General features: G+C 49.1%; 1 protein-coding gene across 1 annotated transcript; it reads left to right on the top strand.

Annotated features, from left to right (window-relative positions):
• Positions 1 to 5,870: 5,870 nt before the first annotated feature.
• LOC123065106 (cell division control protein 48 homolog D) lies at positions 5,871 to 8,517 on the top strand. Its single transcript, XM_044488467.1, has one exon. It carries the CDS (start codon positions 6,026 to 6,028, stop codon positions 8,390 to 8,392), a length of 2,367 nt encoding a protein of 788 aa, XP_044344402.1. The 5' UTR covers positions 5,871 to 6,025; the 3' UTR covers positions 8,393 to 8,517.
• The last annotated feature ends 3,234 nt before the right edge of the window (positions 8,518 to 11,751 follow it).

Below are 11,751 nucleotides of genomic sequence, written 5' to 3'. Positions count from 1 at the left end.
GTACGTACACCGTTTCCATTCCACAGCTTTAAAAGTTCTTCAACTAATGGCCTTAGGTACACATCAATGTCGTTGCCGGGTTTCTTAGGGCCTTGGATGAGAACTGGCATCATAATGAACTTCCGCTTCATGCACATCCAAGGAGGAAGGTTATACATACATAGAGTCATGGGCCAGGTGCTGTGATTGCTGCTCTGCTCCCCGAAAGGATTAATGCCATCCGCGCTTAAAGCAAACCATACGTTCCTTGGGTCACTTGCAAACTCATCCCAATACTTTCTCTCGATTTTTCTCCACTGCGACCCGTCAGCAGGTGTCTCAACTTCCCGTCTTTCTTACGGTCCTCATTGTGCCATCGCATCAACTTGGCATGCTCTCCGTTTCTGAACAAACGTTTCAACTGTGGTATTATAGGAGCATACCACATCACCTTCTCAGGAACCCTCTTCCTGGGGGGCTCGCCGTCAACATCACCAGGGTCATCTCGTCTAATCTTATACCGTAATGCACCGCATACCGGGCATGCGTTCAGATCCTTGTACACACCGCGGTAGAGGATGCAGTCATTAGGGCATGCATGTATCTTCTGCACCTCCAATCCTATAGGGCATACGACCTTCTTTGCTGTGTATGTACTGTCGGGAGATTTGTTATCCTTTGGAAGCTTCTTCTTCAATATTTTTAGTAGCTTCTCAAATCCTTTGTCAGGCACAGCATTCTCTGCCTTCCACTGTAGCAATTCCAGTACCGTACTGAGCTTTGTGTTGCCATCTTCGCAATTGGGGTACAACCCTTTTTGTGATCCTCTAACATGCGATCGAACTTCAGCTTCTCCTTTTGACTTTCGCATTGCGTCCTTGCATCGACAATGACCCGGCGGAGATCATCATCATCGGGCACATCGTCTGGTTCCTCTTGATCTTCAGCAGCTTCGCCCGTTGCAGCATCATCGTGCACATCGTCTGGTTCCTCTTGATGTTCAGTAGCATCACCGTATTCAGGGGGCACATAGTTATCATCGTACTCTTCTTCTTCGCCCTCTTCCATCATAACCCCTATTTCTCTGTGCCTCGTCCAAACATTATAGTGTGGCATGAAACCCTTGTAAAGCAGGTGGGTGTGAAGGATTTTCCGGTCAGAGTAAGACTTTGTATTCCCACATATAGGGCATGGACAACACATAAAACCATTCTGCTTGTTTGCCTCAGCCACTTCGAGAAAATCATGCACGACCTTAATGTACTCGGAGGTGTGTCTGTTATCGTACATCCATTGCCGGTTCATCCGCGTGCATTATATATAATTAAGTGTGTCAAAAATCATTACAGAACATCATGAATAGATAATTAAGTGACCAAATTAATAGAAGTTCATCATCACATTAAAACCAAAGTACATACATAGTTCTCATCTTCAAGCGAAAATCATTACAGAACAACATAAAGCTCTGAAGAGCATCTAAATTAATTAAACCATACATTGAAACTATGTAAATTATTTCAATGCGAAAACAAATGCGATCATAATCGCAACCAAGGTAACAACTGATCCAATGGCATAATGATACCAAGCCTCGGTATGAATGGCATATTTTCTAATCTTTCTAATCTTCAAGCGCATTGCATCCATCTTGACCTTGTGATCATCGACGACATCCGCAACATGCAACTCCAATATCATCTTCTCCTCCTCATTTTTTCTTATTTTTTCCTTCAAGAAATTGTTTTCTTCTTCAACTAAATTTAACCTCTCGACAATAGGGTCGGTTGGAATTTCCGGTTCAACAACCTCCTAGATAAATAAATCTATGTCACGTTGGTCGGCATAATTTTCATAAACAATAAATGAACCAATAGTTATGAAAAGATAATATATACCACATCCGAATCATAGACAGGACGAGGGCCGACGGGGGCGGATACCAAAACCATCGCACTATATAAGATGCAATAATAAAAGTAAGAAAATAATACAAGTATCTATCTAAACATACAAGTAAGAATATTTTTCCTTTCAGAAAGAAGATAAGAACAAGAGGCTCACCACGGTGGTGCCGGCGATGAGATCGGCGCGGTGATCGACGGCGGTGAAGACGGGGACGGGGCGTGATGGACCGCTAAACCTAGACAAATATTGAGGAAAATGGAGCTTGGAGGTCGAGCTTGGAGAGGAGAAAGCTTAAGTAGTGTGGCTCGGGCATTCCATCGAACACCTTGTGTGCATAGGAGGTGAGCTAGAGCACCACCAAGCCCTCTCCCCCTTGGCGGCCAGAAAAAAATAGAGCAGTGTGCTCTGATCTTACGCGAGGGGGTATATATAGGCACCTCATTGGTCCTGGTTGGTGGCATGAACCGGGACTAAAGGGCAGCCTTTGGTCCCGGTTCATGCCACCAACCGGGACCAATGGTGGTGGGCCAGGAGCGAGGCCCATTGGTCCTGGTTCGTCCCACCAACCGGGACCAAAAGGTCCAAACGAACCGGGACCAATGGCCCACGTAGCCCGGCCGGCCCCCGGGGCTCACGAACCGGGTCCAATGCCACCATGGGCCCGGTTCTGGACTGAACCGGGACTAATGGGCTGACCCGGCCTAGACCTTTGCCCCTTTTTCTACTAGTGCTTCTCAAAAGTCAAGCAATAACAGTGTATGGTCAGAAATTGCCCTCTACAATGCCTGAACTGACAACACAGTGAATTTTTGTCCCCAGACAATGCTGGTAAGAACCCGGTCCAACTTCTCATTGGTAACACTGGTAAGAAATTGACCTCCTACTAGAATTGGTAACCTTTCGGCCCCACAAATTCTAACAAGGTCAGCGAGGAAATCGGGTTTAAACTTAGGCTATGCACAGCCACCAACGTCCATCTAAACCCATCGATTTTTGACTTCACTCGAAATTTGACAGCAAAATCACCATGAACAACATTCATCACTTCTAGGTTTCGCACTTAACCTCAAGTAATATCCCTCCGGATTGACCCCTTGGTGGTAAGCAGTGCCAGTCAAACTAAACACCACATGATATAGTATTGAGGAATTGCAAAGTGAAATTATCCCTACATGTCTCAAGTAGGGCAATAAAATCAAGTTTATTCTCTACAGATGCTTCCGCAAGGAATCTCCTTTTAGCCAAGTCCGCTAGACCTCTGCTATTACAAAAGATCCCCTTCATTTATCATCATGGAATTTTTTCTTGAATTTGATTCTCGCACTCCTACGTACTGCTGATGTAGGATAAACCTTCCTCTTCCAGGATCATTTTGGTTTATCCTGCATCGCGGCTGCATCCTCCGAAGCAGGGGTAGTACGCCTAAGACTATCGGGTTCCAAAGGAGTCGTATACCCCTCTGAACCTGTCTCATCCTCCTCGTCCTCTATCCCGTCAGAAGGTATTAGATACTCACATAGACTTTGAAGTTCTGTTACCCCAAGATTATTAATTTCGGCATCATTCATAGGTTTTACGGCCGCTATATTACGAATCATCTCCATTGCTCTATTTGCTTCTAAGTCTAACAGATCATTTACTGATTTTGCTATTTCCTTTCCATTACTACCAAGTGAAATCCCTAAGTTGTCCGCATCATTAATGATTTCATGCTCTGAAAAATGTAGGATGGAACAACTCGTATTAACAGACATACCTGTAGTCGCTTCGACATCACGAAGGTTGGTTGCCCGCATGGCACGCCCCAACTACAAGTTGTCAGCATCCGGTTGGTCCTGAATCCGGTGACTGACACGCCTATCACTAGCCATCGGGTCCGGAATCCCACCGAATGCGATTACCTCCTCTGTAGTAACATCAGTCGAGACGTGGCCCCCTACCACATGCCCAACCGCTCTTGCAGCTGCCGACGTGGGAGAGGGAGACCGTGACGGCCGCATGGGCAGCCCCACCGGTCCGTCTCCCCCCTCCACTGGTGTTAAAGAGGCCTCCATCGACCTTCCCTCCCCATGCTGGGGTGGTGAAGTGCGGTATGGTGAAGACCGCAGTGGTGAAGATCGTAGTGGTAATGGTACGGGCCATCGGGCCTCCTGCCCAAGTCCCCACCATCTCCTCCGTTAAAGACACGCATCCCCTCCTTGGCGTGGAACCCGAAGATCACCCAACAATCGCCTGTACTGGGGTCCCCTCCGTCCCACACGACGCGGTGGCTGGCCCGCGGCCATGCCCGGTCGCTAGGCGCAACTCAGAGATATCCGCCGACTGAAATGGCAGTGTCGGGTACCCCTCCGTCTCCTCAGTCTCAACCCTGTCTCCCCACAGTTGACTGAGTGCGGAAGCCGCCTGAAATGAGCCAAATCTAAGTGTGGCCGTCGGCGTCGTCATATGGGCTGTCCTTATCCGTCGACGCCTCCGTGGACTGCGCCGACTGTCTCACAGGTTTGGGCGTCTTATCACAAGTCCCATCGTTATCTTGGTTCCCGTCAGGGGCGGATCCAGACTGGAAATTACCCGGTGTCCACATAGAAGAACACATGCCTACATGTCAAACAATTTAATGACCTACATACTAAATTAGTAGATTAGATTAAGCAAGTGCAAATTGCACCCGGTGCCAGTGACACCGGCTAGCTATATGTAGGTCCGCCCCTGGTTCCTGTTACCATCACCGTCGTCTGTCAGGTCAACATCTTTTATTGAGGCAGTATCATCCACATATGGGTGGTCCTGTATCTCGACCTCAAGATCATATGTCATCCCCTCATAAGTCCAGGGCACACAATCAACTTCCAGCACACTGACAAGCAGCCTAGCAACACCGTGTGTGCGCGCACAATCAACTTCCAGCACACTGACAAGCAACCTAGCAACACCGTGTGTGCGCGTGAACGACATATCAACTTTCTTCGTTTTTCCTATGAGAGATCCCAGACTCCAAGTTATGAGAAAATCGTTGAGAGGTTCCTCCGGTGCCCCCCGAGCCTAACCTCAGAATTGAACGAGCAAATTCCCTCTAATCTCCCCTCCGATCTATGGCAGAAGTGTAGATATCCCTCATCAAATCGTTCTTCTTACAAACAACCAAACAAATGAAGGGTAAATAGACTGAACCGCCAAATACTAAGAATGACACTCACAAATGATGATCCATCCTGAAAAATCAGCATTGACGAACAAACACGACATCAAAGCAACAAACTAATTTCTTGAATGTTGTTACAAAAATAATTAACTAGTCTTGGAGCATTATCCAGTATGACACACTCCTTTCGAAAATAAAATCCAGTATGATAAACACAAACTGCGCGAAATGAAATTGAGGATGAGAATCAAAAGAGGGTTAACGGATCTTACAGTTGGGGAACCACTTTAGCAGCATCCTTCATCTATCTCCCCCTCGGCCAGGCTCCATTATAACACGCAATAAATGTATATAGCATTTAGGTAGAAAAATGAAAACTGACGGATTGGAAGAGAACATGAAGGACATGAGCACACATAATGTTTTCTTTTTCAGATCACTGGCGCCTCCGTACACTGCAGTAGCCACCGTCTCGGACCGAGGTGGAGATGAATCGAGGGAGAAGAGGGAGAAGAAGAGAAGCAGCTCCGGTCGCTGCCGGGGACGGGCCCAACGGGCGAAAGCTGATGGCGAGGCCAGCGGGAGAGCTCTTCCGACCTCCTGCCATTCCACTTCCAGCGCAGAACGCCTCCCTCCTCTCAGCGCTCACCGCTGTTCATGCATGGACTGATGGACTCCAGCAAGCCCCTGCCGCTCACGTGCACATCCATCTCAGCGTTGATTTGCAGCTACACCTACACGTGGGACGAATATGACGTGAACGATCTCGACTCGGAACGTTTTTTTTCTCTTTTAGTAAATCTCGACTCGGAACGTGTGAAGTGCGCGAGGCTACGGGCCTTCCAACCGGAGTCGAATTCTTGAGGCCGGGCCTTCAAAAGGGGGGCTGACCCAGGTATCCTCTTCACCGCAACACGAACGCAAACTAGCGCTCGACATCCAACGAGAGTAATACACGAGAGACGGAGCAGGTCGATCATTGAGAGTTGAAAGGCGATGGCGAGCGCGGCGGCGTCGAAGAAGGCGGCGAACCGGCTGGTGGTGGAGGAGGCCGCCACCAACGACGACAACTCCGTGTGCACCCTCCACCCCGCCACCATGGAGAAGCTCTCCATATTCAAGGGCGACATCGTGCTGCTCAAGGGCAAGCGCCGCCACAGCACGGTCTGCATGGCACTGCCCGACGACACCTGCGAGGGACACAAGATGAGGATCAACAAGGTAGCCCGGTCCAACCTACGTGTGCGCATCGCCGACGTCGTGTCGGTGCACCAGTGCCACGACGTCAAGTACGGCAAACGCGTGCACATCCTCCCCTTGGACGACACCGTCGAGGGCATCGCGGGGAACCTCTTCGACGTCTACCTCAAGCCCTACTTCGTGGACGCATACCGCCCGCTCCACAAGGGCGACCTCTTCCTCGTGCGTGGCGGCATGCGGAGCGTCGAGTTCAAGGTCATGGAGATCGACCCCGCGGTGGACTACTGTGTCGTGGCGCCAGACACGGAGATATTCTGCGAGGGCGAGCCGGTCAAGCGGGAGGACGAGGAGAGGCTCGACGACATCGGCTACGACGACGTGGGTGGCATGAGGAAACCGCTGACTCTGATCAGGGAGCTCGTCGAGCTGCCACTCAGGCATCCGCAGATCTTCAAGAGCATTGGCGTCAAGCCTCCCAAGGGCATCCTCCTCTACGGCCCTCCTGGGTCCGGCAAGACGCTGATCGCCCGTGCGGTGGCCAACGAGACCGGGGCCTTCTTCTTCCTTATCAACGGCCCGGAGATAATGTCCAAGATGGCCGGAGAGAGCGAGAGCAACTTGAGGAAGGCCTTCGAAGAGGCCGAGAAGAACGCGCCCTCCATCATCTTCATTGACGAGATAGACTCCATTGCTCCCAACAGGGAGAAGACTCACGGCGAGGTCGAGAGGCGTATCGTCTCCCAGCTGCTGACGCTGATGGACGGCATGAAGGCCCGCGCACACGTCATTGTCATGGGCGCCACCAACCGCCCCAACAGCATCGACCCTGCCTTGAGGCGCTTCGGGAGGTTCGATCGCGAGATCGACATCGGCGTGCCGGACGAGGTCGGGCGTCTCGAAGTGCTCCGCATCCACACCAAGAACATGAAGCTGGACGAGGACGTCAACCTAGAGGTGATTGCCAAGGATACGCACGGCTACGTCGGAGCCGACTTGGCCGCACTCTGCACCGAGGCGGCGCTGCAGTGCATCAGGGAGAAGATGGACGTGATCGACTTAGAGGACGACACCATCGACGCCGAGATCTTGAACTCCATGGCCGTCACCAATGACCACCTTAAGACGGCTCTCGTCGGCACGAACCCGTCCGCGCTTCGTGAAACAGTCGTTGAGGTGCCCAACGTCAGCTGGAACGACATCGGCGGCCTTGACGGCGTCAAGAGGGAGCTGCAAGAGACTGTCCAGTACCCGGTCGAGCACCCAGAGAAATTCGAGAAGTTCGGCATGTCGCCGTCCAAGGGCGTCCTCTTCTACGGGCCACCAGGATGCGGCAAGACCTTGCTGGCGAAGGCGATCGCCAACGAGTGCCAGGCCAACTTCATCAGCATCAAGGGGCCAGAGCTGCTCACCATGTGGTTCGGTGAGAGTGAGGCCAACGTGCGCGAGATCTTCGACAAGGCGCGTCAGTCTGCGCCGTGCGTGCTTTTCTTCGACGAGCTGGACTCGATAGCAACCCAAAGGGGCGGCAGAGTAGGCGACGCCGGTGGCGCAGCGGACAGGGTCCTGAACCAGCTGCTCACCGAGATGGACGGCATGAACGCCAAGAAGACGGTCTTCATCATCGGCGCCACCAATAGGCCGGACATAATTGACTCGGCATTGCTCCGCCCCGGCCGGCTCGACCAGCTCATCTACATCCCCTTGCCGGACGAGGCCTCACGGCACCAGATCTTCAAGGCCTGCCTCAGCAAGTCTCCCGTGGCCAAGGACGTCGACCTTGGTGCGCTCGCAAGGTTCACCGCCGGCTTCAGCGGTGCCGACATCACGGAGATCTGCCAGAGGGCGTGCAAGTACGCCATCAGGGAGGACATTGAAAAGGACATGGAGAAGCAGAGGATGGGGAAAGACACCATGGAGGTGGACGGCGGGCAGGAAGAGGAGGCGGCGGAGATTAAGGCGGCTCATTTCGAGGAGTCGATGAAGTACGCGAGGAGGAGCGTCAGCGACGCCGACATCAGGAAGTACCAGGCCTTCGCGCAGACGCTGCAACAGTCTAGGGGGTTCGGCACCGAATTCCGCTTCCCGGCGCAGCCACAGGCGGCAGAAGCTGCTGTCCACACCTCCGCGGCAGCTGATGAGGATGAAGACGATTTGTACAAGTGATCCAGTAACCATTGTTAGAACATGAAGTAGGAGTACCAGAATATTATAGACTATGTTTTAGTTCTCGTCGATCACTTCTTTCCATGTACTCCTATATAATTTTCGTTAGTAAGAATTTATTTACATACATTATCAGAAATACAGTTGATGATATAAGAAGTTCTCTGTGGTGCTTTCCATTCATTCGTAGGCAGGGATAAGACTCTGAAAATTAGACTAAGCCGTGAACTGAACCGTGGATTGCACGCAACTAGTAGCACGCTTCTCTCTCAACCCCCCTCTGCTCCTGCACAAGATTCAGAATGTCACTGCATATGTCTGATACGTGAGCTGTAAGAACATGAGTTTCTTACTATTGAACCTGTAAGAACGTGAGTTGAAGGCAAATATTTCATGCCGGTGCTTAGCAACTTGTGTCTGATACGTGTGGCTCCCAACAGACTTTTAGTTTGTTAGCCAACAATGAGTTGTTCTGCACCACCCTTTTACTAAGGCCATTGGTTCTACCCAACTGAATGTCATGCAGCCCGGCCTTTCACAGTATACCCTTCGGGGCGAGGTCTCTGTGGACGATGCCTCCTCGCCTGTGCGGCCCACTGCCGTGATGCTCGGCTCGTCTGGCTTGGGTCGCCGGCCGGACAAATGGTCACAGAGGCGAAAAAATCTCTTACATCGCTTCCTACTTTGGGGCAATTAATTTCTGAAAACAGCATGGTGGGTTGGAATTTAAGGCTTAACCGTTATCAGTTTCATGAAAATGGAACTGGGGCCTGGTGCTCCTTTTCTCTGAAAAATCTTGAGGCTTTAACTACTTGTCCAAACAAAGTTTGATTTTCATGCTCTTCCTTGTGTCACTGAAATGCTTTAAAGATTCAGTCACGAGTTTCAGAAAATGTGTCATGTAATACATTAACTAGTCGTTCTGCAATGTTTTTTTGAGGACGAATGGCAGGTGTTCGGCCTTTGCATTATAGATAGAAAATGTACAAGAGGGTTGCCGAAAGGCAGAGTTTAAAGTACAAAAGGTAGAACCTCAGTCTGGTTCAGGAGGTGGCCTACAAAAGGCTAAACGTAAATTATTTAAGTCCGAGGCAATCAAGGAGACAACTTCGTCAGTAGTCAAAGAGATGTGCTTGAAGACCCGCCGGTTACGTTTATTCCAAATGTTCCACGCAAAATACATGGCTTGTTGGGCGTTTTGCTTGGGGCCGGAGTTGTGATGAGCCCACCACTTCTGAGCAATGGGGAAGTGCATGTTGTTGAAAATTTCAGTAGCATTTTGACTGGGTTGCAGGGTGCAGTACAGCTTGTAAACTTCAGAAGTGAAGGGGCAGTGGCAAAACAAGTGAACGTCACTTTCAGCAGTCTGATCGCAGAGAGAACATCTGTCGTCGATGTCAAAGCCTCTGGCTCGCAGCCGGTCGGTGGTGGGCAGCCTGTTCTGCGCCAACAGCCAAGTGAAGAATTTCACTTTTCCTTCAGACTTGATATACCAGATTTTTCCAGGGTAGGTCGGTTGATGGAGCCCAAGAACTGAAGTTCATATTCTGAGAAGGCAGAGTAGTGATTTGATGATGAGGCCTTCCAGCAGATTGCATCAGGTTCATCATTATTGAGGTTGACTTGCTGAATATGTTGCCAGAGGGAAAAGAAACAGTGAAGGTCAGTAGGTGTTGTCAGCCTTTGCAACCCTCTCATCCAGTTGCCATTGGCTAGTGCATCTGCAACCGACGCCATTCTACCTCCACGCGAGCTTGTAAAGGTTGGGGGCAATGTTCTTTAGAGCTGAACCATTAAGCCAGTAAGAGGACCAAAATTTGGTCGATCTTCCGTTGCCAAGAGTGATTGAAGTTGCAGCGTTAAAAAGGGCAAGGTCAGTAACAGAGCATGGCATTCGGGAGCTGATCCAAGGTCGCAATGGAGTGGTCCAAGAGTTCTAGAGCCAGGAGAGACCGGATGAAGAGCTACAAATTCTTGATGCCCAGGCCCGCAAATCTTTTCGGGGAACACACTTGTTTCCAATTCACTACACAATGGCTTCCAGCAGCTTCGTCCTCGCCGCGCCAAAGGAACCCTCTCCGGAGCTTGTCAATGCGTTTGATCAGTCACTTAGATGGGACAAACATTGTAAGGTAGTAGGTGGTGATGGAGGTGACGACTGCATTGATCAGAGTTATGCGCCCAGTCTTGGTGAGCAGTTTTCCCTTCCAACCGGCCAGCTTGGCAGCAACTTTATAGATGAGCAGTTGAACATCAATACGCCTGAGTCATCCCAGGAGAGCGGCAAGCCAAGGTACTTGCAGGAGAAAGAGCTGGTTTCGCCCTTAAAGGCAGAGAGGACCTCATCCGCGAGCTAGTCATCACATCCAAGGTTGATTCACTGAAAGAAAAGTAAATAGAAAGAAAGTCAAGAAGTCGTAAATTAAGAACAGTGTCTACGTTATATTTTTTTCAGAAAGTGTCTACATTATTTTGTACTAGTCTGACAAGTCTAAATTATTTTGCAATCTTTACTATGTACTACAGCAAACAATGGCTTTTGTTGTACTTCAGTTCTCAGTATGTATACTACAGACAACGGTGGCTTTTGGCGAAACTAATATGCGAGATATAGTGTCATCCTAGTTCAGCTATGAACTGGCTGTCTGGTTGGAGTTCATAGAAGAAGAACATGGTCTTTATGTGGCTGTCCTAGATGAAACTTGCTTTTTTTAGGACAACGCTAACGACCACACGCTCCTATAACACACAAACTATGCCACATCACCGCATGCATTCATGTGAGAATTCTTTTGGATTTTCAGTTTTTAAAATGTTTTATTTCTTAAATAAAAAATCCGATTGAAGATCCGTTTTCACCATTAAATCCCTCGCGAGGAGATCTTTGAAACTAGATCCCATATCAATATATTTCGACGAATTTTTTTTGGGTTAAAAGTTGTCATGTCTATTGCATATGAGTTGTCATGATGTTTACACTGAAGTTGCCATGATATGTTTCAATTATTTTCTTCTACATTTAAGAGTAATTTTGACATATTATAAGATGGGGAATTAAGAAAACTAGACTTGCTATGAACCATAAACTAAAATTACCATGATACATGCACTTAATCATACAAACATAATTTTTATGGTCAAAGTACTAGAATTGCCATCATAAGAAAACTACAATTGCCATGCTCTACAAACTAAAATTGCCACATGGCAACTTTAGTTTAAGCACTATGACAACTACAGTGTAAACATCATGGTAATTTCTGGTCAAATTTTTTTTTCATCGAAACATATCAACATGGGGTCTAGTTTTGAAGATCTCTTCGAGACGGATTTAATGGTGAAAACGGATTTTTAATTCG

Source organism: Triticum aestivum, chromosome 3B (assembly GCF_018294505.1).
Source record: "Triticum aestivum cultivar Chinese Spring chromosome 3B, IWGSC CS RefSeq v2.1, whole genome shotgun sequence".
NCBI lineage: Eukaryota > Viridiplantae > Streptophyta > Magnoliopsida > Poales > Poaceae > Triticum > Triticum aestivum.
Note: the sequence above shows the minus strand (reverse complement) of the source record. Positions and strands in the feature narration are given on the sequence as shown.

Bases quoted from the DNA above. Each gene is read 5' to 3' on its own strand.
- LOC123065106 (XM_044488467.1), top strand. From the start codon at position 6,026: ATGGCGAGCGCGGCGGCGTCGAAGAAGGCGGCGAACCGGCTGGTGGTG.